Raw genomic sequence first — 27,224 nt, 5'->3', positions numbered from 1 at the left:
GGGCTGCTCACACCCACTCCTGGACTGGTCGCTTATAGTAGGTGACAGGCTGAGGGCCTGCCTTGTTCTTGAACTGGAAGATGGTGTAGATCAGCACCAGGATGCAGAGGGACAGGATGCAGGGGATGACCACGGCCACGGCATTCACAGAGCCTGGCACATCATTGATCGTCACCATGATGTCCGCATCATCCTGGGGCAGCCGCCGCTCCTTGCGCCGCTCTACCTCCTTCTGGTTGCAGCCCATCCAGTCACGCAGGATGTTGCGTGGGTAACCTGGCTCCACGCTCAGTTTTTGGTTGTCAAACTTCCAGTAGTCCCGGCCCTTGTAGAAGTAGGTGTAATCTGCAGAGACATGGCCCAGTGTCACTACTCCCAAACACTTCCTGCACCTGCTCTGGGCCAGGCCCAGAGTCCCCATGACATGGCTGGTGAGAGAGGGCATAGGGTGCTGTGGCAGCGTGGAGGAGGGTCCCCCTCCCACCCTAGAGGAGCCAAGAGGAGCTCTGAAGGAGAGGTGGCCATCCTAGGTGGAAGGAATGGTGAGGTGGAGCACTTGGAAGTGGAAGGGGAGTGGCACTTGGCAGGCCCTGCAAATAGTGTGGCCGGAGCACGGAGTATGACCTGCACCAAAAAAAAAAAAAAACAACCAAACCTGTTGCCATCGAGCCGATTCCAACTCATAGCGATCCTACAGGACAGAGAACTGCCCCATAGAGTTTCCAAGGAGTGCCTGGTGGATTTGAACTGCCAACCTTTTGGTCAGCAGCCGTAGCACTTAACCAGTATGCCACCAGGGTTTCCATGACCTGCACAGGCAGCAAAATAATGAAGCTGCAGGACCTGGGTATTCACCCTGTCATCTCAACAGTTCTGGGAAGCCACAGGGCCCTTGAGTAGAATTGGGATGTAGTTCAACTTGTACCAGAAAAAGACCTTCACCAAGGACAGGCCTCCCCCCTGTGTCAGATCAAACCCCGCAGTTTGTGACTTGGATAGCACTACCTCCATAGCTCTGGGGCCTCAGGCCAGCTATCCAGTCTGAGCCAAGGGAGTCAGGGAGCAAAATTTATCCTTTTGTTGACAGCAGACACAAATTATCATGGATTTTTTGCCTTTGCATGCATCACAGCACAGTTGCAGGGTCTTTGGGACCCTGCTGGGGGTGGGGCTGGGCAGCTGTGCCTATCATTCCCTGGGCAACAACACCAAGGCTCCCAGCAACAGTCTTAGCAGCTCACCCAGACTCTCCTCATTGGCCAGCTCTCCACCCTGGGTGAGACGTTCATTGGTCAAGGTCCTTGATGTCACCTGTCTCTGAGGCTCCCCCACAAACGAGGCCACATATGCTAAGAAAGCTTCAGGTACACAGGAGAGCCATTGGCTTTTCTACTCTGAAAGCCCTTCCTGACTACCCTCTCTAAGGAGGCTCTCTACGCTGAATTCTCTCTCGGATGGTATTTGTTTGTCTTACAGCATTTGTTGCCACCTAACTTGTTTTCTGCCACTAGACTGGGAGCTAGGGACTGCAATGCAAATCTTGTTCACTGCTACATCCCCAGCCCTGACCACACAACATGGCTCTCAATAATTATTTGTGGAATGAATGAATGAATCCTATTCACATAAACTAAAACACACCAATGGGGATGATGATGATAGCAACTAAACTTACATGCATGGACTGTGTGCTAGGCATTGTTCTACGTGCTCTACATAATTTGCCTTATTTAATCTTCACAAAAGCTCTGTGAGGTAGATACCATTATCATCCCTGTTTTGTAGATGAGGAAACCAAGAAAACATAAGTAATTTGCTTAAAGCCATAGTACATGGTGGAGGTGGGATGTGAACCCAGAGAGAGTCTGTGCTTCTGATGGAAACCCACTCTGACCGTGGCGAGACCCAGTCCCTCCTCTTGAGAAACTCCTAGTTTGGTAGGAGAATAGGTTGTAAGCAGCTTGATGGCATCTGGGCATTTGACAGCCTGCCAGAGGAGCTTAGCAAAAGTCTCATAAATAAAAAATGCTTCTCTCTCCACTTTCTTGCCCTCAAACTCTGTGAAAAAGCATCCATGAGCCACCCATATCCATCATTGCTTTTCAGACTTGATAACTTGAACCCCAAGAGTAGATCTGAGGACCATGATTTGAGAAACATCACCTGAAGGAATGAAGTCATCTATGAAAAACATCTCTCAATTGTGAACTATCCCTGCAAATAGGAAATTGTGACTTTGTAGCTGGTACGAATTAGTTCACCATGTGAAAACGGGTAGATACAAGGCAGTTGTCTTTGCCACCAGGGAGGTGTTTCACAAATGTATATACTCTTGAGAGTACATCTGTAGGCCCTAGTTTGAGGCATCCTTATGAGAGCCACATAAAATCAGTGTGGGGTAAAGGACCTGGTTTTATACCAAGTAAGGTGGCTTTTGTCCTTGTCTCTGGAGAGATGACCCTTGGTGTAACTGGGGTGTTTTGGTCTGGGACTTCCAGGTCACACCTGAGAATTTGTACTGACATGCAGAGGTTGGCCAGACCAGAAAAGACTCACCTTGGGAAGCTGATATCAAGTAGCCTCCCAAAAAACCCCTTGCCATCCAGTCGATTCTGATTCATAGCAACCCTAGAGGACAGAGCAGAACTGCCCCATAGGGTTTCCGAGAAGCATCTGGTGGATTCGAACTGCCAACTGTTTGGTTAGCAGCTGAGGTCTTAACCACTGTACCAGCAGGGCTCCTCACCTAGCCCCAGGAGGGATGATTTAGCCTATTTTGCAGGACTGGCTGATAAAAGCCCTGAGCACAGAGGCTCATAGAACGTCCTGGTTGGCAAGAACATCTGCCTCAGGAGGGTAGTGCATCCCTTGGGATGCGGAAGATCTGCATTGAGAACCCCTCGCAGACCTCGCCCTGTACATCTTTATTTTTATCCTTTTTGGCTCTAATAATTAATCTGTGACCGTAAATATGGTATAAACTTGTTGCCATCAAGAGGGTTCCAACTCATGGCAACCTCGTGTGTTACAGAGTAGAACCTGCTCCATAGGATTTTCTTGGCTGAAATCTCTATAGATGCAGATCTCTAGGCCTTTCTTCCATGGCACCACTGGGAAGGTTTGAACCACTAATATTTAGGCTAGTAGTCAAGTATAAACTGTTTGTGCCACCCAGGGCCCTTTTACTCTCCAGGAATTCTGTGAGTCATTCCAGTAAATTAGTGAACCCAAACGGGCAGTAGGAGCCCTCAGGTCAGAAATTAAGAGTGTTGTGTGGACTCCCGAGCTTGTGGCTGGCATCCTGAAGGGTTAGTGGGAAACCATCCCCAAATTTGTGGCTAGCACTGCAGAAGGTTGGGGTGTCTTGTGGACTCCCTAAACTTGCAGCTGGCATCTACCTATTTGACGGTCTGAAGGACAGTGCCCTTTTACCTTGTGAGATCTGACCTAGCTCTGGGTGACTGGAGTCAGAGAGAGAGTGCCATGAGGGTGACAAATACGGAGAAGCGGGCTGTGAGGACTGGATCAGTCTCCACATTTGAGAGGATTAGGTTTGTGCTGATCTTTACCGAGCAATCAGAGTATGCCAAGAGAGTCCCCGGGCCACCCCTACCGCCATCCAGCTGGGCCCTCACGTACATCCTTCTTTGCTGATGAAAGCCCCTTGGGGCGCCTGTGGGATGCCCTTCCACACGGTGATGGGCTTGGGGTAGCCAGGGTCTGTGGCCCGCCGCTCCTCGCTGTAGCGCCAGTACCGCTCGCCTTTGAAGAAGTACGTCTTGCCCACGGGTTCCCAGCGCAAAGCTGTGTCAATGCCTTCCCGGGGCAGACAGCTGCCCAGCTCCCCTAGGCTGTGAGGATACCCAGGTTCCACCGTCACTTCCTTAAACACCCAGTACTTGTCACCTGTGGTCAAGAGGAACCCAGAATCAGCCTTTCCCAGTCTCTCAATGCCAGAGGTTGAGGCTAGTGCCACTTGCCCATCTTCTACTGGGACTGGCATTGATAGATGCACAGTGTCTGGAGCCCTAGGCCTGTTTGATCTCCTTGGTAGCAGACTGAGGCCCCGGGCCCAGGCAGAGCTTAAAACCTGTAAACCATTACCGTCAAGTTGATTCCACCTCACAGCAACCTTATAGGACAAAGTAGAACCGCCCCATAGGATTTCAAAGGAGCACCTGGTGAATTTGAACTGCCCACATTTTTGGTTAGCAGTCAAACTCTTAACCACTACACCATCAGGGCTTCTAGGCAGAGCTTAGGGGGCAGGAAGTCAGAAGCCAGTCATGGATGCTGGGCCACATGCTGCATGCTGCCCAGGCTCTGTGCTCCACCCTCTTTTCTTCTCATGTGACTTCTTTCTTTTCCGAGTGATCTCCACCACGCCTGTGGCTCTACACACACTACTACTCTCCCCATTGCCACCAATGACAGCCAAAGTCACTCTCCCACTAGACCAGATGCCGCGACTTCCCATTGGCTTGTGGATATCTCCAAGTCATGTTCACCACAGAGGGCATTTTTCCTTCATCACCTCTCTGCCTCCCAGTGTCCCCAACAGGAAATCCTGCCATCATCTCTGACCCTCTCTTTCTTTCTCCTCTCAGCAGTCTGCCTCGTAGAAGTCCTTTTTAATCTCCTTGCACTGTCCCCTCCTCTCTACCCCCACTGCTCCTGCCCTGGGTTGGGCCTTATAGGCACCATTTCCCTCAGTGCCAGCAGCCATCTTAGAAATGGCCTCCCTGCCTCTGCCCTGCTGCACTGCTACCTGCCCTTCAGCTTTCTCTGAACACACTGAACCTCCAAGGTTGGCCCAATGGATCAAGACCACATTCTTAAAGATTCGCCCATAAACTACTTTCCAGGCCACTTGGCACAGTTTTCCAATTTGGGGCCTCCGTGGCTGTCAGGGGGTCTTCTAAGCCCTTTGAATGTATGTTCCCATCACCACTCCTGTGCCCACAGTGTTCCTTCCCCTGGAATGCTTTTTTCCCCCTAGCTTCTCACCGTCTGTATCTTACCCATTGTCAAGTCAAGATAATCGATGTGAGACAACCTAGAACACTGCTACATACAGCATGGGTGTGCTATCATGTCAGCTCCCTAGTTCCCACTCCTCTGGCTTCTCCAGCCTATGTGTGGCCTCCTCCCTGAGCTCCTACAGAGCTGACAGGGATAGTCTTCCATGGAGCACTGGATGGTCTCTGATGCCTGTACCACCTTCTAAGTCATGTGGGAAGACCTGTTATCCACCAACCTTGGCACTTACAGACCCTACTCAACAAGTCCTTCCTGACTTGATTTCCCCCGATTGTGGATTGCCTGCCTGAGGGATCTGTCCTGCCAGATGTCAGTGTCTCTGTAGGGCTAGAAGGGCCCTGGCAGTGCATCTGACCTCCCTTCCACCTCTTTCAGTTTATAGATAGGAAAAAAGAGGTCCCGAGAGGGGCAGGGACCTGTCCCCGTTCCCACAGCACAGGCTGCATTACCTTTGAAGAAGACAAATCTGCCATCAGCCCTTTCGTAGGCTGCATCTATGCGGGCAGGCAGGCCCTTCCAAAACTGCTCGATCTGCATGGGGTAGCCTTCCTGCACCCGGTTGTTGCGCAGGCGCCAGAACCAGCGATCCTGGGGGGAGAAAGACATGGCAGTGTCTGCCTCTGAACCCAGTGACTCCAGCCCCACAACCCCACACCTTCCCCTGGGCCCAGCCTTGCAACCCTCCATGGAGTCTGTCCATCCACTGCTCCTTCCTTTCAAAGCCCTATAAGAAAGAGAAGTGTTCACGTGACTCTCATTTAAACCTCCCGGTGGATCTTGCTACCTGCAGGGCCATCCCTAATGCCCTGGCCAGGCATGTGAGGCCCTTTGCAATAACAATCTAGCCCCAGCCGCACTTCTTGTTCTCATCGCCTCCCCTTGTCTGATGCTCTGGCCTCACTGGGATTCCTTACGTTCCCCCAAACCAGGCCATTTTCTGCCTCCCTGCCTTTGTACAGGTAGTTCCTGGTACCTAGAATTTCCTCCTCAAGTTCTTTTTGGGGAGCTGCCTTGAACTGCTTAAGCCCCAGCTGATACAGCATCGCCTTGAGGAAGCCCTTCCTGAGCCTGCAGGGAGTCAGTCTTCACCTGAGGGCCTCAGTACATCACACTTCTTGCAATGATGTGTCCCCTGGAGTGAATGGATGAATCCTATTGTCCATATAAACTAAAACACACTGGGCTTGGAGTTGCTCAGGGGGAGATTGGAGTTTAGGTCGTTTTTGAACCTCCAGGACCTAGCCCGGGTCAGTTATCGAGAAATTTTTGTGAAATGAAGGAATGAATGGGCAGGAGATTGTAATTTCCACTGAATGGGTGAATAACCTGAGGCCCAGAGAGGATAAATGACTCCCCCAAGGTTGGGTGGTAAGTCAGGAGCAGAGGCAGAACTTTCCCGCTAGGTAGGACTGTCCCTCCCTTCCCCTTCCCTGGGGCAGGGCATTAAGGATTGTCATAGAGCAGCAACAGAAACCCACAACAGCAGAAATCCAGGGACAATGAGACGGATTGCAGACAGACCCAGCAAGGGTGGGGAGGCGTGGAGCAGCTGGAAGGATTATGTCAGGGCCTAGAGTGGCCGCATGGGGGCAGCAGAGAGTCACTGACATCAGCCAGACCAATTCTTGGGCTGGTGGGAAGCACTGGGTGTCACTGAACCTGGGCAGAGCGCCCTCCAAGGGGCTGACTCCATCCAGTAAGGCAAGGATGGCAGGAAGCAAGCTATGGGAATTCTCCCAAGACCCAGTGTGACTTCAGGTTCCTCCACCTACAGCTGCATGGCCTGGGGGAAAGTACTTAACCTCCTGACTCTAATCTGCAAATGGGAGTAATAACAGGATCAAATAAGAATGTAGGCAAAGTGCCTAGAACAGTACTGGGCATGTAGTCAGTGCTGAATAAATGGCACCTAGATAGGTTAAGATCTTGGCTGCTAACCAAAGGTCAGCAGTTCTCATCCACCAGCCGCTCCTTGGAAACTGAATAGGGCAGTTCTACTCTGTCCTATAAGGTTGCAATGAGTTGGAACCCACTTGTTGGCAATGAGTTAGATAGGCAAAGAGTCTGATAACCCCTTCTCTTCAAACCTGATGGCTGTGCCCACTGCTGCCCTTTCCTGGTAAGCTGTCTGGGCAAGTCCCAGAACCTCCCAGCCTCTTTGTTTTCTTATGTGTAAACAGAGATGATAAAACCCAGACTTGCCTATAAACAGGTCAGTTGGGAGGATCAAAGAGAAATAGGTGCAGAAGAATGAATGTGATCTGTAAAAGATGGTACAAAAGCTAGAAAAGATTTTTTAAGGGTGTTTTACAAAGCACTTTCATATTTGGTTTTTTATCCTTGTTTTGACCTTCACACCTCTGTTAAGTAGAGTCTTAAGAAAGGCCAAGTGACTTGCCTAGAGCCATTTAGTGAGAGCAGGACTGGGGCTGTTCCGCGTCCTCTAGTTCTTGCTTAGCACTCAAGGCTTGCTGGAGAAAACTCATGGACGGAGTGGGCCTGCCTTCCTCACACCACCCAGTGTGAAGGAGACGAGGTGTGCTGCCAAGACCCCCCTTCAGTGGCTGGGTGTGTGGTCAAAGGATGCTTTTTCAACTGTCAGCCCCTTCAGGGATGGCCTCAGCTTCAGACAGCCTCCCTTAAGGTGGTGCCCTTCCTCAACCAGTGACTGAATGAGGCAGGGGTATAGAGTTCCATCCATCTTGGGCCATTCTAGCTACAGAGCTCCCTGTAGGGGTGACCAAGTCTGCAATGGGCCTTTGTTGCTGCTTGACTGCCCCCTCTACCCAGTCCTGCTTCCTCCTCACCCCTTACACAGCTGTTGATGCCAAAGGTACTCCTTAATAAGAATCCTGCATTCCAAACACCGTCTCCAAGTCTGCTTCCCAGAGAACCCAACCTGCAACACACCAAGCAGGCTGCCACCCAGTCAGCCCATGCTAAGGTGACAGAAACAGGACAGGTGATAAGACATAGTCTGGCCAGCTTTCTTCCAGGCACACCTCAGTACCAGCCTCTCAGGCCCTGGCAGGATCTGGACTAGATCAGCCACCACTGATCAAGTCCCTACCCCAAGCCTAGCATCTTTAAAAAAGCATCTTTACAGCTCACTTAATGTTCTAAAAAAAAAAAAAAAAGTTCCCATAGCCCTTTGTAAATAGAGGAATGACTCCCCCCAGCTTTTAGGTAGAAAAGCTGAAGTCCAGAGAAGGGAGGTGGCTTGCTCCAGTTCACAGGCCAGAAGCTGGCCTCCAGCCCTTTTCCTCAGTGTTAACCCTTGGGAAGGTCCAGAATCACCAATCTTCCTCTCTCCCCCTCAGAAATGGACAGTTGATTCACTCAGGAAAAGATCCCATGTCCTGGCCACCAGGCAAGCTCCCCTCCAGGCCCCAGAGCAGGCCTAATTCCAGAGCAGCAGTGTTCTCAGTCTCAGGCGATGGGGAAAGAAGTGAGAGGGACCACTTGTGTGGCGCCAGTTGACTGGCCCTACCTTAAACACAAACATCTCGCCCCGAAAGAGGGCCACTGTATTGAAGTTGCCATCACAGATGTTGGGTTTGGCTCCCGGTGTGGATGGCCGGTCCCCGAGGGGTGGCCGAGGGGGCCTGGGCTGGCGTTCATGCTTCCTCTCAGACGGTGAGTGGATCCTGCGGACAGGGAGCGTGGGGAGGGGCCTGGTGGGCTCCAGAGGCTCAGCTGGGGGTCCTGGAGAAAGGGTATGCATCTTAGAGAAGGGGCAGCCATTTCCTGCCTCCCACCGCCATGCCTTATCCTCATCCTGACTAGGCAGCTCCAAGAGAAGTCTGTCACACTCCACCTGTTCCCCCATCTTTGAGAAGATAGAAGTCATTAGATGGGAACTCTCATCTTTCCTCCCCAAATCTGGTATCTTCTCTTTTTTCTCTTCTGTTACAAGACAGAACATGTCCCTCCCTAGCCTCAATGTTCCACACCCTCACCCCTTCTCCCGCTTCTCAGTTCTTCCCCTCTCTTGGCATAATCACCCTCTCCTTTTCCCCTAGATCATCCCTATTAGCATACAAAGTTGCTCCCATCTAGGACAAAAAGAAACTTCTCAACCCTGCATCCTCCTCCAGATAATACCATTTATCTTTTATTTCTCTGCCCCCCTTCACATAGCTGGCCCCACTTTCTTGCCCCCTCCCTTTCATTTTTTATCTCACTCCACTGCAGCTTCTGCCCCATCACCCCCTGAAATTGCTCTTGTCAAGATCACCAGTGACCTCCGTGTTGCAAAATTCAGGGGTACTTGACTCAGTATTGTAGGACAGTGCTTCTCAGACTTTGACGTGCACATGAATCATCTGAGGATCTTGTTGAAGCTGGAGATTATGACTCACAGATAGGGCCTGAGGTGGGGCCTGCGATTCTGTGATCCTTCAAGCTCTCAGGTGATGCCGACGTTGGTCGGAGGCCCACGTTTTGAGTAGCAGTCATAGAAACTCTCTCCTTTAAAGACTCTCAGTTTCCAGAATCTGGACTCTCCTGGTTTTCCTCCTACTCCACAGTTTGTTCCTTCTCAGCTTCCTTTCCTCATCTGCCCAACTCTAAAGGTCCGAACGCCCCTGGCTTAGGGTCATCAGGGGAGCCGTTAAAACCTCTGATGATCAGGAGGCACCCCAGACCAGTTAAAACCAAGTCCCTGGGGTGAGGTCTGAGCATCAATATTTTTTGTTGGAATCTCAAGGCAAGATCCAATGGAAATTACTCCCCTAGGTGATCTCATCCAGGTTCACAGCTTTATGGACCTGTATCAGAATTCTTCAGGAGAACCGATGATGGAAATGTTCTGTATCTGTGCTGTCCGTTGGAGAAGCTCTAACCACAGGTGGCTGTTGAGCACTTGGAATATGTGACCAGTTCTTAGTGTGACCAAGGAACTGAGAATTTAATTTTATTTAATATACATTTAAATGTCAATAGCCTTACGTGGCTAAAGCCTCCTGTGTTGAACACTAACTATCCCAACTCAATATCCCAGTCCGTATCTCTGAGCTGCAAACTGGTAAATCCTATTACCCCACAATTACAAAAGCCAGAAGTCATCCTTGACCCTCTTCCACACCTCCTCACCTCCATGTGTATCGGCAAATCCTGTCCATTCTACCTTTGAAATACCTTCCAGCCCCCACGGCCCCACCTGGTCCTCTGCTGCTTCACCTATGGAGATCCTGCCCATCTTCCAGGGCCTTGGCTGGGGCCACCTCCCTCAAGAAGCCCTCAGGGCTTCCAGAGGGAGCCCTCCTCCTGTGCCCCATAGCCTGTGGGCTATGGGAGCAGGCGCCTTAAAAGGGCATGTTTCTTTTCCTGTGCAATGTTGATGGACATTTATTTGCTCAAGTAAACTGGTCTTCCCATTGCAACGGATTCATTTGACAAGAACTTCACATACCTGTGTGAACAGAGAACAAGGAAAGAGACATGGCATATGAGGCCTTTCAGAAATATCAGAATATCAGCCTTGTTTCTCATTTTTTTCTTTTTCAAGAAAAAAGCTTGGGTTATAATCCTCACATGGTATCATCATTACTTGGGCAGATGTGTGGATCTCTCAGCTAGAGGCGGGACTCCTTGAGGGTACTCAGTCACCATCCAGTGAATGAACCATAAGAGGTAAGAGGCAAGTGTGTGGAAGGGCAAGTGGGTAGAGAAGAGGCAGTGGGTGGGTTTCTTTCACTTTGTTCTTCCCAGTCACAGATTAGACCCTCCCCTAGGTTTCCCAAATGTGCCAGGGAAAACTTTGTCCTTTCTGGCCAAGAAAAGACATTAGAAGTCTCTAAAGATCTGAGACCAGTCAGAGATGGGTCTGAGACCTGAATCCAGGCCTCCTGACTCCTGGCCCAAGAATATGAAATCAAAGTACACACAGAAAGCAAAGCCCAAGTTCAGAGAACTAAGAAAGCAATGTGAAAATAAGAAACACACCAACTGTGCCCATGGATAGCAAAGCTCCCCATCCTACCCCTGCCCCTGACATGCAGGCAGTCACAGCCCAGCCGCAGAGAAGGAGTGACAGCCTGCTGTCCCTTGCCACGCACCATAGATCTTCTGGATGCCCTGGAGATCATCCTGGGGCAGCTTGAAGTTGTGTGTCTCCATGTACTGGTAGAAGGGTGCCATGATAGCGCTGGGATCATTGGAGTGCTCCAGGCCCAGTGCGTGGCCCAACTCATGCACAGCCACCAGGAAGAGGTCATTGCCTGTGAAGAGAGGGATGTGGAGGTGCACAGGGCACCCAGTCAATCCATTAATTCAGTAAATGCTGAGCATATGCTTGGTGTCAAGGCCTGTGCTGGACACTGGGGACATAAAGAGAAATCAAACATAACCCCTGCCTTCCAGAACTCTCAAATATAGTGGACAGTATGAACAGAGAGACAAAATATGTGCAACAGTGTCCCAGATGCTTTAATGGATGACTGTAAGGGCGCAGTGGGGACTCGAGGAGGGAGGAGTCATTTAAATTTGGAGGAAGGTGTTCAGGGAAAGCTTCATTAAACATGAAGGTTAAGTCTTGAAAGATAAACAGAAGAATGGGTTCAGAGGGTACGAGAGGAAGAGGAGTGGGGGTAGCATTCCTGGCAGAGGGAATGCTATAAACGAAGTCCAGGGACAAGTGGTTTTATTTCACTTGGCTCTGGAACAAAGCATGTGGGGAGGGCCAGAGAGCGATGAGGTCACTCAGGCTGGCAAGCAGGGCTCTGTAATGCCATACGCAAGAATTTGGATTTGCTTCTTGGCCAGTGGGGGGTTTAAGTTGAGTGGGGGTGGTGGCAGATGAAGTCACTCTGGCTGCTGTTGGAGGAAGGATTAGAGGGGAATGAGACCAGAGGTAGGGGGATCAGTTTGGAAGCTGGTACAAAGGTCCAGGTGAGAGATGAAAAGGGTCTGAGTCAAGGTGGAAGTATAAGTAGGGGTAGCCCTGAGGGGGGCAGGCTGGTCTTCAGGATGCACAGGGGCAAGCAGGGCCCCAGGCGTTGGGGACAGCTTTCAATCTGGGGAGACCTCAGTCCTGGAGGAACTGAACTATTGGCCAAGATCAAAGCAAGGATTCACATGTGGGAAAAACAAGATCCTGGTGCTGACAGTGGGATGCAGGATCTCCATATGAAACTGAGGCAGCAGCATGGCATGGTGGTTACAAACAAGGGCCCCTATGTGGGACTGATCTCGTTCATTTCCATCTCTGCCCCCTACCTTGAACTTGGCCAGTAGATCTACGCTCCGAACCTCAATTTCCTCATTTCCCACCTCACAGGGTTGAATAAGGTAACATATGTAAAGTGCATGGCACTGAATAGTAGCCATTGTTGTTATGATACGTAAGAAAGAAACTTGGTTATTGGAACAAGCCCATTTACTAGAAAGGAAGCCCAGGGCCAGTGGAGTTCCAAGAGCCGAATGTCCTGAGATTACAGAATAAGCTTCTCATCCTGGGATGGGGCAAGCCTTGCATTTAGAGTATCAAGTAACCCCGGCTTTGGGAAAGAAATATAAGGGGCAGGGAGTTGGGCAGGCCATTGTATCAACAGTCCTGACTCCTGTCTGTCCAGTTACAGACCCCTGCCTCTTATCTCCCAGCCCTAAGGCATGTTTCACCCCTAATCCTGCCACCTCTAAGTCCAGGAAAGGCCGCCAGGAGCCTTTGAGGTGATCAGAAATCCTTCTGTTCCCCGGGCCCCAGGATCACTAGTAAAGTTGCCCCACCCCAGCCTAGCCGTGAGGGTCAGATGTGCGTGGGGATTGTCTCTGGCCTTCCTGGCTAAGGTCTTGGGAAGAAGGAGAACCCCATGTGGCAGACCCAGAACCGATGGGAAGTGTGTGCCTGCCACTCTACTGACACCACCAGTGTCTTCAGCAAAGCTGCCTTTGAGCAATGGAAAGGCAGGGGGATGGGTAAAATCAGTGCAAAGTTGGCCAAAAGCCTGGGGCTGGCCTTCTGCCGGGGAAGGGCAAGCTGGCATGGTAATGCAGGCTGCCCCCAGGTCCTTCCTTGGGCCCAGGTCCCTCTGGCAGTGGGGAAGGGTGAGCTCATCTCTGAGCTCCATCCAAACAAAGGTGGCTGATGGAGCCAGCAGAAGGCAGCTCTGTTTCCTGGGGTCCAGTCCTGGCTTGGCTCCTGGTCTGTTCTTTAGCCTGGGACAACCTGTTCTGGGCCTCTGTCTCCTGACCAGGTCCTTCCTCAGGGGCATCCACAGGGATCTCAGCTGGGTTCTGAGCCCCTGGAGAGATTCTGAACCTTTGTCCTTGGCCTGTGTCTGTTCTCTGTTGACCTTTGCGCCTGGGTCTCTGCAGAGGCCAAGAGTAAGCCTTTGGAGGAAATGGGCCTGCAGGTTTGTTCCAAGGACAAAAAGGAAGAGACAGGGACCTGGCGCTCTACTGCACAGAAACCCAAAAGACCAGTTACTGGGTGGCAGTGCGGGTGGGGGCAGTGCTAAGGGGAGGACTTGGAAGGAGAAGGCCAAGGGGCAGAAGGACTTCCTGGAGTTGGAGAGGGGAAAAACAGAGGCACGAGGAGGAGAGGCCTGGTATAGAGATGATCCGTGCTTTACTGACAGGAGGCTGTTAAGGTCTTCCCTCCCCAAGACGGTGAGGCAGGGAAGCAGAGTGGTCAGAAGTACAGTCTTTTGGAGCCAGACCGCCTGGTTTTGAATCCATAGCTCTGCCATGTCCTAGTGGTGTGACATTTTAAATCTTTCCTCTGTAAAATGAAGGTAATAAGGTACCTTCATCATAAGCATGCAGGTGAAGATTAATGAGGCAAGGCGGTAAAGCGCTCATACTGATGCCTGGCACAGAACTATTATCAATTAGCAGGGTCACACTGAGCTGTGTGGAGGACCAGCATCCCCAGTAGAAGTATACCTGTGGGCCTGGGAGCTCAAGTCCTTGGGACTCCTAGCAAGTATCTTGACAGTCTACTTGGCTGGCTACTCAAGTGCCCGTGTCTCTGCTTCATTTCCTTCTCTTAAGGCCTCCAGATTTGGTGATTCCCATCTCATTGATTCCCCCAACCCCCCAAAAAGGTTACAGCATTTTCCTTTGCCTCTATTTTTTTTTCTAATGCTGCTCCCTCTACCTGGCATATCCTCCTCCTTCAAAGTTCAGCTTAATGCCACATCTTCCAGGAAGACTTCCTTGATTTCCACAGCTGTCAGAGAGTGCTTCCTCCTCTGCACTCTCCCAGCAGTTCACCTGAACAATCTTTGTGGCACTGACCACTTTCTACCCTGCACTAATGCACACTCTCATCTGCCCCAGAACTGTGAGCTCCTTGAGAGCAAGCTTTGTGCTTAACACGACTAGGTGACAGCACTCAAGATAGAACCACTAGGTGATAGCACTCAAGATAGAACCGTGCCCAGAATTCAGTATTTTCCCAGATGTGGTCCTTGGACCACCTGCAGCTGAACTGCCTGAGGTGATTGTTAAAAATGCAGAGTCCTGGGTTCAAATTTGGCTCTGCCACTTACCAACTGTGTGACTTTCTTAACTGTTTGGAATTTTACTTTCCTCATCTGTTAAATGGAGACTATTACCCTTGCCTGCTCCATCTCCCAGGATGAAGGAAGAGACACTGAAGGAGTGTGTGTGGAAGGGATCTTGACACTGTGAATGCTGGTCATGATGACTTTTCCTGTATTTTTACCTTTCCCTACACAGGAGCATCCCAGGGCTCAGCTCCCTCCCCATCAGAGCTCAGTAAATATCTGTTGACTTTACTGGTTGACTCATTTGAAAGGGACCAGGACGGTGAATGATTGGGTTGTGGTGCCCAGAAGTGGCCCTGAAACCAACTTCAAGGTGTGGGGGGCTAGACTGCCTCTCACACGGATTCCAACTAGGTAAGGGGTCGGAATCACCTTTTATAATCCGGTGCATCTCCAGGGGAGCTTCTTAACTACACAGATGGAGGAGATTTTTATGATTCAGGAGGCTTGCCTAGGGCTTAGGCAATCTTTTTAGTTTTGTTTTTTAAGTTCTCCAGGTGAATTTTAAAATGGTTGGGTCAGGGTGACCCAACCTGGACCAAGCGATCAACCTTAACATCACTACAAGTGGGCGTCATGGATTAAATTACGTGCCCCTCAGAATGTGTATATTAACTTGGTTAGGCCATGATTCCCAGTATTCTGTGGCTGTCCTCCATCTTGTGATTGTAATTTTATGTGGAGAGGATTAGGGTGGGATTGTAACACCACCCTTACTCAGATCACTTCCCTGATCCAAGGTAAAGGGAGTTTCCCTGGTGTGGCCTGCACCACCTTTTATCTCTCCAGACATAAAAGGAAAGGGAAGCAAGCAGAGAGTTGGGGATCTCATACCACCAAGAATACAGCACTGGGAGCAGAGTGTGTGCTTTGGACCTGGGGTCCCTGCACCTGAGAAGCTCCTTGACCAGGGGAAGATTGATGACAAGGAATCTTCCTTTGGAGCCGACAGAGAAAGCCATCCCCTGGAGCTGACACCCTAAATTTATACTTGTAACCTACTAGACTGTGAGAGAATAAATTTCTCTTTGTTAAAGCCATCCACCTGTGGTATTTCTGTTATAGCAGCACTAGATAACTAAGACAGTGGGACGACGTGAGTTAAATGTGCCTCCTGAAGTGATGCAATAGAAGCACTGGTACCACCTAGGGAGTATTCTTCTCAAAAAAAGTGAACCTGATTCTGGTCAAGCCTAGATCTAATTACTAAGATTCAGGAAATATAGGGAAGAGAGACCTGATAAAAGTGAACCTGAGTCTAGTCAAGCCAAATGAGTATATTCAGGACAAATGACCCAGTTTCTTCAACAAATAAATGTCATGGGGGAAAAGAGAAAATGGGGAGGGAGTTGCTTTCAATTAAGAGGGCTTTAAGAGACATTTTTTTTTTTTTTAAGAGACATACCAACTACATGCAATGTGTGGATCTGGTCTGGTTCCTGACTCAAGCAAACAACTGTAAATGACATTTTTGAGAGAATTTAGGAAAATGAACACAAACTGTATATTAGAATTTGTTAAGAAATGATTCATTTTGTTGGGTTGATAATGATTTTTTGGTTATATTAAAACTATCTATTAGAGGCAAAGTATTTACAGGTGAAATGATAATGTACCTAGGATTTTCTTTAAAATATATCAGCCAAAATATAAAAGTGGGGGAGGTAGATGAAATAGGAATGACATAGTGTTGATAATTGCTGAAGCAGGGTGACAGGTACCCAGGGGTTCATATTATTATTCCCCCTACTTCTGTGAGTTTGACATTTTCCCTAATGAAACTAAAAAGAAAGCCAATAAACAAAATTTCCCAGGAGACTCTGCTCACTCCCTTGTAGAATTTATGTGGAAATCAAATGAGATAATGTACAGGTGCTCAATAAATCTTGTTTTTTTTTCCCTCCCATTCCAGAGCCTGTCCTGGGGGTAATCTACTGAGTTTCCATTCTCTATAGTTGACCTATTGCTGTGGTCATGAGTTACATCTGGACAGTCCATGCTCAGGTTTTCCAAAGCAGAGAAAAGTCCTGACTCTTGTCCAATGAAGACATTACACACCTTGGAATTCCTATCAGAGCTGGCAGTCTTTCATCAAAGATGGGGTGGGACAGATGGGAGGAGTGTTGGGATGGTGCCCATCCACAGGTCCCGGCTCCTTCCCCCACACACCTCCAGCAGTTCGTGGGAGGGTGAGGCTGGGCCCAACAAGTTCCCCAAAGGCCAGGAGTGGTTGTGGGAGGTGCAAACTCCCAGAGTAGGGAAGAAGGGGAGGGCAGGGGAGTAGGAGTGTCTTCCCAGTGCCTCCTCTGGACAACAACCATTTTAAAATTCACTTATGTCTATCAGGGGTATAACTAAAATCTTATCAGCTAACAGTGCCTGGCGCATAATAGGGGCTCAAAAATGTTAGTTCTCTTCCCTTCACACCTTATCAGTTAGCACAGACAGCCATGCCTGACAGTGATCCAAGAATAAGACCTAGATAAAGATTAAAAAAAAAAAATTAGGTACTCAGAAAGCCAGGAAACACATCTAGGACATAGGGGGAGAGATACCAGTACAGAAAAAATGGGGGGTGATAGGAAAGGGAACAAAAAGAAAAAGAGAAATTTAACAGTTTTGTAATTTTGTCTAGGCTAACTTTGGCATAACTTTGCCAAACCATCATCTGAACAATGATATGAAGCGTTCTCAAGGAGGTAGTCCCTGTCTCTAGACACCAAACAGGGCCTCTGTGAGGAAATGGGCCTTCAAGAGTCTGCTCTGAGCCTGAAGCAATGCCAAGATTAGGGAAAAAGAATACCCAGTGTTTCCCAAACGTGCCTAAATATAACAATCAAAATATCCAGGGGAAGGACCTCAGAATCCATATTTATAAGAAGAACCCAGCTGCTTCTTATGATCAGGCAAGTTAGGAAACTGGAGCGTAAAACAGTTTTGCAAGGTGATGGAGTAGAATACCTGCCTCAGAAGTACTGGGGAGTTTATTAGATGAAATGCAGATTCCCTGGCTCTCTCAGAATAGTAAGAAGGTAAGGGCCTGGAGCCTGGAATCTGCAGTCTTAAAAAATTTTCCAGGTGGTTCTCATGTTCTCTGCGGTTTGAGAATCACTGAAGTGGCTAAAAGTATGGGCTCTGGGGTCATAATTCCTAGGTTCAAAACCGTACCTCACCATTTACCAACTATGGGACCTTAAAATAGCCTTGCCTAATGTTTCTCTATGCGTCAGTTTATCCATCTGTAAAATGGGGGATAATAATTATATTTATCTACAACATAATATGTAGAAAGCACTTGGCATAGGTCTTAGAATATTAAAGCACTACTCACTATCTGTTATAATCTAAAAGCCAGAATTCTCTGCCCTTTCTCCTCCAGACTCCAACTGCATTTTCTTGGTAACATTGCTACAGCCTTCAGTACGTTCTGCTTTGTGACAGGGTTACCTATGTACACGTCTTTCTCCCCAACTTGACTCTGGACTTCCAGAGAGCAGACAGGATGTCTTTTGTTGTTGTTCAGATCCTCCTGGGCTTTGCAGCATGTTTCATTAGAGTTGGAAGGGACCTTGGATATCATCTAATCCAGTCCCTCATTTTACAGATGAGACAGAGGGTGAATTATTGACCCTTTTTTAGTCACACAGCCTGCTAACCAAAGGTTGGCAGTTTGAATCCACCAGCTGCTCCTTGGAAACCCCATGAGGCAGTTCTGCTCTGTTCTGTAGGGTCACTATGAGTCAGAATTGACTTGATGGCAACGGGTTTGGGTTTTTTTTTTTGTTGCTGTTTAGTCACATAGCTAGGTAGCTGGACCAGGTTCCAGCTGGACCAGACCCCAGCTCTGCTATCACTTAGTTGTGCCATTTGAGATAAGTCCTGTCACCACTTGGAACCCCAAACTCCACATCTTAAAAATGGACATAATAATGTGTATTTGCCTACTTACTTACTAGGCAAGTGTCTGTGAGTAAATATTGATGAGGAAACTCTTTTGCAACCTGAAGGGTATTATTATTATTACTGCACCTTATCAACTCTTGCTTCATAGATATTAATTGAATCATAGTGGTGCAGGGCAGGTTGTTCACCTGTGAGGTTGACTTGAGGGAGAATCCATCATGTCCTTCCATAAGATGGACTTTGTAGCGCTCATCAGTCAGGCTGGAGCCTACCACTTTCAGACCCTAAGCTTAATGCCTTTTTACCTTTTTCTCCAACCTCCGATCCATTAATTTATCCTCTTAATCATGGCCTAGCCACTCCCTCCTGACTCAGGCTAACTGGATCATCAACTAAGTGATCTAACCCATCTCTGTGGCTCTGGCCCTGGTGGGCCCAGTGTTGAGTATCACTAATGATCACAGTTCCCACCCTTAGGTTTTAGTCCTTGGACCAGAAGCTCTGGGAAGCAGGAACCTCATCTATGGTATCCTCCAAGGGCTTTCTCAGAGCAACCCAGGACGACCCCATGTCCTCTCATGGCCTTACCATCATGGTTGGCATTTCCTAGTGTCCATGGCTCGTCTGAGTCAAAGTGAGTGTCTCCTCCAATCCCTGGCCCAGGGAAGTAGGCATGGGCCAGGAATCCCCCTTCCCCATCAAATGGGGAGCTGTCGCCATGGAAACCAGAAGCAAAAAAGATCATGATGTCTGCCTCCTTCCGATCACTTTTGATCTCATGGTACGGCACCTCTTCAAAGGTCAGCGGGGTGACCTTCTGCCACACATCAAAAGCCTGGCGAATAGCTTTCCGTGTGTCCAGCTCACCCACTTTTGGGGTGTAGTTGTGAATGCTGGCGAGAGAAGGGAGGGTCATTAGAGAGGAGCAGAGAATCATAGATTAGTAGAGCTAAAAGGGACATCAGAGAACATAAGGCCCAGTGATCTTCAAATTTTGAAGTCTAGAATTCTGCTGAGGTACCCCAGGGGTTGAAGAAGAGGCTGAGTAGATCCCTGCCTCAACAGAGTAACTTTGCTTTAATCAGTGTTTTATATTTGATCTCTGACAAAGTTTGTGTTGAATAACAGGTTCTACTCCATTCACAGAAAAAAGTAAGTTGGTGGATAGCATTTTCTAAATTTTAACTTTTTTCCCTAATACATATAAAATACATACATTATAAAAGTTACAAAAATATCCAACAGGAAGAAGAGCTTAAGTGAAAAGTCCCTTTAAAAGTCTCTTTGGCACCTATTATTGCCCTTTTTTTTTTTTTTTTTTAATCTACAAGTTATTATTTGCTCAGGAGGAGGGATCAGTCCCTGGGGAAGGACATCATGCTTGGCAGAGTACAGGGTCAGCGGAAAAGAGGAAGACCCTCAACGAGGTGCATTGACACAGTGGCTGCAACAATGAGCTCAAGCATAACAACGATTGTGAGGATGGCTCAGGACCGGGCGGTGTTTCGTTCTGTTGTGCACAGGGTCGCTATGAGTCGGAACCGACTTGACGGCACCTAACAACAACAATCTAGGAGGTGGTATAGGGTGGTATCTGATTCAATTGGTCATAGATTTAGTTATTTAATGCTACAATATATCCATTGGAAACCCTGGTGGTGTAGTGGTTAAGTGTTACGGCTGCTCACCAAAGGGCTGGCAGTTCAAATCCACCAGGCACTCCTTGGAAGCTCTATGGGGCAGTTCTACTCTATCCTATAGGCTCTCTCTGAGTCGGAATCAACTCGATGGCAACAGGTTTGATTTTTGGGGGGTTATCTATCCATATTTCATGGCTCTGCACAAAGGAGCACCACTACTGCTGGGTGCTCTGCCTCATGACCTGTTCAATAGGTAAGGAAACTGAGGCCCAGGGAGACTGGGTGATAGAAGTTCAAGTCAGAGTTGGGTTAGAAACCAGTTCTTTTTTCTCTTGATTCACTCTACCTCTTCAGGAGACCTTAAGAGTCCGCTTCCTACCCAGATTTCTTCTTAAGTTTCCTTCTCGTCAGATTTCTTCAAAAGCCCTGTTCTGGTTTCTGCAGCTTGTCAGCAGAAACTCCAAGATCTCTGTCTTAGACAGGGCTTCAAACTGGTTCATTCTGGTTTGACCCCCTAGTCTTAGATCCTGCCTCTGAACCCAAGGGTTCCATCTGAGATGGAATCAGAGCCTTGAGAGTTGCCAGCCATAGCCCACCTGAGCCTGCCCTATTCCTGGCCCTTGCCCCAACCCACCCCAAATTCTGATGTCTGAGTCTGCTGTGACGGGCTTCATTGGCTCTGCTCTTGTTCTCCGGTCTTTCTTGGAGACTGATCTTGCTCTGTCAGTCAGGTAGTGCCATTGTTGTGATCCAGTTCCTGTTCTCTATACTCCTTGAGAAACAAGACTGCATTGAGAATCTCAGGTGAAGTCCATCAGGCTGATTTTAGCTGGGGAGTAGGGGATCCAGTCCAGATGAAGTGTGGTTTGGCAAGCAGTGACAGGGAAAGGATGAGCATGACCACAGTTCTTTATCTCAGCTGAAAGTTACTAAGCAATCCATACCCCACTTTCTGTAAGTAAAAACGATAGGCCTCTAAACAGAACACAGCTAATAAGCCCCCATGGGACCAAACTGGAGTTGGAGTCACAGCATGCTCTGGAAGCCACAAGGAGGACAAAATCTCAGGCTGTCAGTACCTGGTCCTGATCCCTAGACCTACCTATAGTGTGAGCCTCTGAGACACAGGCCAGGAAAAGAGAGTGAGGGGTGGAGCCAAAGCCAGGGAGAAAGAGACGAGTCAAAGCACCTGTAGGTGATGTGCTTTTGCCTCCACTTCTGTCCAGTCAGGGCGTAGCGCTTGTTTCTTCGCCTGCGGCTCAAGTGGGGGTGATCAGGGACACCACATCGAGGTTTCTTCATCCACCTGGGCAGAGAGAAGACACAAACACACATTTGTATTGTGTCACTGGCCATTATAGCAAGGCATTGCATAGTCCCCAGTCCCAGGCTGAATGGCAGCATGCATCCTCACCCTAGACCTTGGGTGGCTCCCTGAGAGGAACATGATTGATTGACTCATTCATTCATTCACTCACAACCAAATATGAAGAAACATTGCTGTATAAGAGACTGGGAATCAGAAGGCCTCAGCTCAATAGTTCCAGATCCACCACTAATCATGGGACCCCTGGCAAGTGACTGAACCAACATTAACCTCAGTTTCCTCATTGCAACATGGGAATTATAGTTCTTGCCGTGCTTACCTTCTAAGGTTATAGTGAGTTGCAAATGAGAGAATATATATGAACACGTTCTGTAAATATAATTAGGTCACATCACTCCCTGGTAAAACCCTCCAGTGGCTTCTCAAAACACCTAGAATAAAATCCAAACTCCTTACCCTAGACCATAAGCCTCACATCATCGAGCCCCTGTCCACCTATCTAACAACATCTTCACCCTTCTTTTCTTCATATACTGTGCTCCAGCCGCAGTGACCTTCTCGCTGTCCCCTGAACATGCTAAATTTACTCCCACTTCAGGGGCTTTGAATTTGCTGTGCCCACTGCTTGCAACCCTCTTCCTCTTCACATGGTGTGTTCCCTTACTTCCTTAAAGTCTCTGCTCAGATGTCATCCCTTCAGAGAGGACTTCCCTGTCCACTCTATCTAAAATAGCCGCCCCATCCTACTACGATCTTCTTACTCCCCTTATTTTTCTTCATAGCATTTATCACTACCTGAAATTATATATTTCCCTCCTTGTTTATTCTTCATCTTGTCTTATTTTTAAAACTTTTTTTTTGTGCATTAAGTGAAAGTTTACAGAGCAAATTCGTTTCCCATTTGATAGGTTCTATAAAGTGTTCCACGATATTCCCCACAATGTGTTAGCACTCTCCTTGTTTCCACCCTAGCTTCCCTGTTTCCTTTTGTCCTGATTTTCTACCCCTTTCTGCCTTCTCATCTTTGCTTTTGGGCAAATGTTGCCCTTTTGATCTTGTATAATTGTTCTAAGGAGCACATTCTTCCTGGGTATTATTGTGTACTTTGTGGGCCTGTCTATGGTTTGGCTGAAAGGTGGTCTCCGGGAATGGCTTCAGTTCCAGGTCAGAAGGGTGTCTTAGGGCCACAGTCTCAGAGGTTCCTCCAGTCTCTGTCAGAGTCTCAGTCTTTGTCCTTTCTATTAGATCATAAGATCCATGAGGATATGACCCTTGCTGTATCCGCAGTGCCAGCACAGTGTCTGATACAGAAGATGCTCAATAATTATTTGTTGAATGAATGAATCAAAACTATGCAACAGTAAAATGGGATCACTTAGGAGACAGCAAATTTTCTTTCACTATAGGTGTTCAAGAAGTGTACCATTGGTATACTGTAAACAACTATAGTACTTGGAATGTAATTCTCCACGGCACTTATTACATTGTATTGTGATTTTAAATCTATTAGTCTGTTGTCCCTAATAAATGGTAAGTTCTTTGAGGACAGGGACTATGTCATATTCATCTTTATGCCCCAGAAGCCAGTCCAGTGCCTACAGTGAAGTAAATCCTGATAACTATTTGTTGTCAGGTAAAGTTACATTAGGGAACAATAGGTCTGGGACATGATGGGGGATAAAAAAAAAGGAGCCAGGATAGGTTTGAAAAATCATGGCTGATTGGGGCCCAAGCCATCCCTGCATTTTCTCTGTGATGGCTTAATGACTAACTCATGGGACTATATTTTGGGATTGCTGGAAGGGAAAACAATCTGACCCCATTTGCAGTTTTGTTAAAAGCATTTGCCATTGGCAATATAGAGAAAAGACAGTTTTAACCAATATCAAAAACCCTTTGAGGGAACTGACCAGCTCTTACTCGTCTTAGTATGTTCCACATTACCCAGACTGGTGTCCTATAACTAGTAATCAATAATTAATTACTAATATAGTAACCTATATCCAGTAAGCAATATTAAAGACATAATAAGAACAACACCATGCATTTATATGAACACTTAGAATTTTCAAATTGTTTGCTCTTTTAAAAAATTTTTCATTCTGGAAACAACCTTGTGAGGTAACCAAAATTATTATCCTCATTTTACAGAAGAGAGAAAAGATATACAGATGAAGCAAGTAACTTGCAAAATACAGAAAATAGGAAGGCAGGACTAGAACTTAGTTGAATGAATAAATGAACTATTAGTTCATGCAATGTAACAAACAAAGGCTGCACTTTGCTTTTTCTTTCACTGCTTAGCACAAGGCTAGTCAAGAATGAATGAGTGAATCACTAGAGTCAAACAGACTTAAAATAGTACTTTAAATTGCTACTACGGCTTCCTTTTACTAACAGTCTCTGGGAAGAGAACCAAGAGCCATCTCAGCTACACCACGACTGGAAGGGCCCCTAGAAGAAGAAATAGAGCTTGAGCCAAAACTAAGGTCTCTAAATTCCACACCAAACACACCACCCACTCAGGTTGTGGATTAAGTATGAGCACCTTCTTCCTATCCATGCCTCCAGAATATTGCTCTCCCGCCTTCCTATGAAGAGGTAGGGGTAGAACTGCAAGAGGGAAGTGCCGTCCTCTTCCCTCGGATTGTTCCCTGTCCCTCCTCCTGTCACCATCCACCTGCCACTTTCTGAACCCTGTCCAACAGGCCTGGGGCTTTCTGGAATGGAGTAAAACCCAAGGCCAGCTGGTGCCTCAGCAGAGACACCAGGGCCCCTGCCCCAGGATGCACTGCCCTGTAGTCTACACAAAGCCCTCAAAATAACGTCCACTTTGAAAAGTGGCTGGGCTGTCTTTAACCAGCTCATTTGTGAGTCCACAGGACCGAGGTATCCACTGTACCCATATCATACGATCAGTCAGATACATTATCTCAGAACTTTGCAATCTCAAAATTAGGGAATCTTAGGAATTAAAATGTTTGGACAGAATTTTCAGATCCTGAAACCCCTGACTCACCAAATTTTTAAATCCTAGGAGCTTAGAATAATGGAATCGTAGAATTTAAGAGCTATAACCCACCACTCCTTTATACAGATAAATCAGGGCCCAGAGAGATGACTTTCTCAAGGAGTGACTTACCCAAGGGGTAGATAGCTCCTTGATCCACGATCAGATGGAATGCCACAATCTCATTTCTTGTTCCTCCACCTATAAGATTCCCTGAATCCTTACCCATCCCCATTATCACCACCTTAGGGAACTCATTCCAGCTATTTTCCATGCTGTTCTTTTTTTCTTTCTTTTTTAATGGCTATTTCATAAATAAATTTAAATATGTTTAATATTCTCCCATTTTAAAGAAAAAATCCCCCCCCGCCAGCTATCATCTTTTTTTTCTTCCCTTCACTGTCAAGCTTCTTGAAAGATTTCTCGACACTTGCCATCTCTACTTCTTACCACCCCTTCTTCCCACCCCAGTCTGACTTTGTCTCCACCATTCCACTGAGGTTAACAACAACCTCCTCATCACTAAACTCAGCAAACACCTTTTATGACCTTCTTGGCCACTCTGCATCAGCTCACCCTGTTGACCATTTCCCCTTCACTGCCATGACATCAGTCCCAGGCTTCTTCTACCTCTCTGGCTGCTCCTTCTCAGCTTTCTTTATGGGGTTCTTTCCCAAGCACTCTTCCTGAGTGATCTCAGTCATTCTAGTGGTTTCACTTCCTTGTCATTAACCCCCAAATATATCCTCGAAACTCAGCATTTCCATTCAAGTTCCAGGATTGTGCAGCCAGATGACTTGTTCATTAAACAATGAGCCTCTGGAGGGCAGGGATCATAGGACCAAGCGCAGTACCTGGTACACGCAGGCACTCAGTAAATGTTTGATAAATGGAAAAAGTGGAACAAGAGTTGCCAACTCATTCAAGAGTTCTTTGTATCAGATGAGACATGTACATCTCAGGGAACTCCAACATGGTGACCCATAGAACCATAAGTTGTTAGAGCCAGAGGAAACTTAAGAGGCCATCTATAGTCCAATTCTTCATTTTAACGATAAGGAAATGGAGACCCAGAGGGTTAAGAGGTTTGTCCAAGGTCACACAGCAAGTTTATGGCAGAGCTGGGACTTCCGCCTCAACATATCTCCAGCTCCCATAAAAAGGTACCTTGGGTATTCCCTCCCAGGATAACACTGCAGGAGTAAAAATAGGAGAGTAGGTTGAACATGGTGTGTACACAAGGCCATGAAAAATGTGAATCCAAATGTAACTCCAGAAAATTAAAAGACAATGTCCTACGCAAATCTTACTCGATTGTTGTCTGATCCAACACACCGGTGACTGGGATGCCGTAAAACTGCTGCATAGTGGAGACTGCTGACTGTAAGGCCTTGCCTGAGTGCAACGCAGATGCCCGTGAATCATAGGGAAGTAGATAGCCATATGACTTTAACCAGCTCTGAAAGACATGTGAGAGAAAAGGATGCATTATGCTGAAGAAAGCTCTGCTCTACCTGGGCAGAGATTTGCCCTTGGTACTAGGGACCATTTTACCCAAGTGACTCATGGCCTCATGCTCTGATTTCTTCACTTCATTCGGCACACACTGTCAAATGAACCTCCAGAAATCACAGCTCTTGTCAGCTTACTCCCTTGCTATAAACCTTTCACTGAGTCTCTGCTGGCTACCGAATAAAGATTAAATTTGCATTCAAGGCTTTTCCCTACCTGCCTCCTTGCCCATTTACTTGGCAGTTTCTACTGACATCTGAATAGACAGACATGCAAGAAGAGCATAAGAACAATTAATTTTCTGAAGTAGAGTGGTCTGTTGAAAATGTTGTGCCACCTAGAAACCCACTGTGTCTAAGATCAGGGACTGATGGAAAGTCATGACATTATCTACTTTCTTTATTGGTAAGAAAAAAAGCAAGTCATTATAAATAAATATAAAACCAAAAACAAAACCTGTTGCCAGCGAGTCAATTCTGACTCACAGTGACCTTATAGGACAGTGTAGAACTGTCCCGTAGGGTTTCCAAGGCTATAATCTTTATGGAAGCAGACTGCTTCATCTTTCTCCCATGGAGCAGGTGGTGGGTTCGAACTGCTGACCTTTCAATTAGCAGCCAACACCTAACCACTGTGCAACCAGGGCTCCTTTCTATAAATAAATATGAATACATAAAAACAAAATAATGTATTATTTAATTTAAATATAAATAAGTAATGTGTGCAAAGAAAAAATCTAGAAGGACATACATAAAAAATTAATAGTGTGATGATGCAAGATAAGTCCTTAATTTTAGGAAATACACACTGAAGCATTTGCAGTTACATAAAGGTACACGATGTCTGCAACTCATTCTTAAATGGGGTCAGGAAAAAAATGGATAGATAGAGGGGGAGAGGAAAAGGGGGAGGGAGAGAGGTTGAGAGAGAAAGCAAAATAGTAAAATGTTAACAGTTGGGCAGTTGGGGAAGCTGGCAAAGGGTATTCAGGAATTCTTTGTTCTATTCTGGAAAACTTTCTGAAAGTCTGAAATGATGTCAAAATTTTTAGAATAAAAAGAAAATTAACCATGAATATCCTTTAGTTATAGTATCTTGGGAGACTTTTTTTGTCTGTGTGTACTTTTGTATTTTTCCAAATTTTATGCATAGACTTATTTTAAAATGTGGGAAAAACTTTAAATGGGCAAGAGAATCTTAAAGAAACTTGGACAAATAAGCTCAGACAAGCAAAGAATCTGAAGAATAGCAAAATAAAGATGATTATTTCCACCAAAAAG

The 27,224-nt window shown here is 47.2% G+C and overlaps 1 protein-coding gene across 1 annotated transcript; it reads right to left on the bottom strand.

The window, feature by feature from the left end:
• Positions 1 to 7: 7 nt before the first annotated feature.
• On the bottom strand, positions 8 to 26,072 carry MMP24 (matrix metallopeptidase 24). The gene is made up of 8 exons (XM_003411517.4): positions 25,743 to 26,072; positions 21,285 to 21,401; positions 19,044 to 19,348; positions 11,100 to 11,261; positions 8,531 to 8,745; positions 5,490 to 5,628; positions 3,640 to 3,906; positions 8 to 345 (listed from the first exon to the last, which is right to left on the bottom strand). Exons 1-8 carry the CDS (start codon positions 25,919 to 25,921, stop codon positions 8 to 10), a joined length of 1,722 nt encoding a protein of 573 aa, XP_003411565.3. The 5' UTR covers positions 25,922 to 26,072.
• Between the last annotated feature and the right edge of the window lie 1,152 nt (positions 26,073 to 27,224).

The sequence above is a fragment of the Loxodonta africana genome, chromosome 24, assembly GCF_030014295.1.
Source record: "Loxodonta africana isolate mLoxAfr1 chromosome 24, mLoxAfr1.hap2, whole genome shotgun sequence".
Classification (NCBI taxonomy): Eukaryota; Metazoa; Chordata; class Mammalia; order Proboscidea; family Elephantidae; genus Loxodonta; species Loxodonta africana.
Note: the sequence above shows the minus strand (reverse complement) of the source record. Positions and strands in the feature narration are given on the sequence as shown.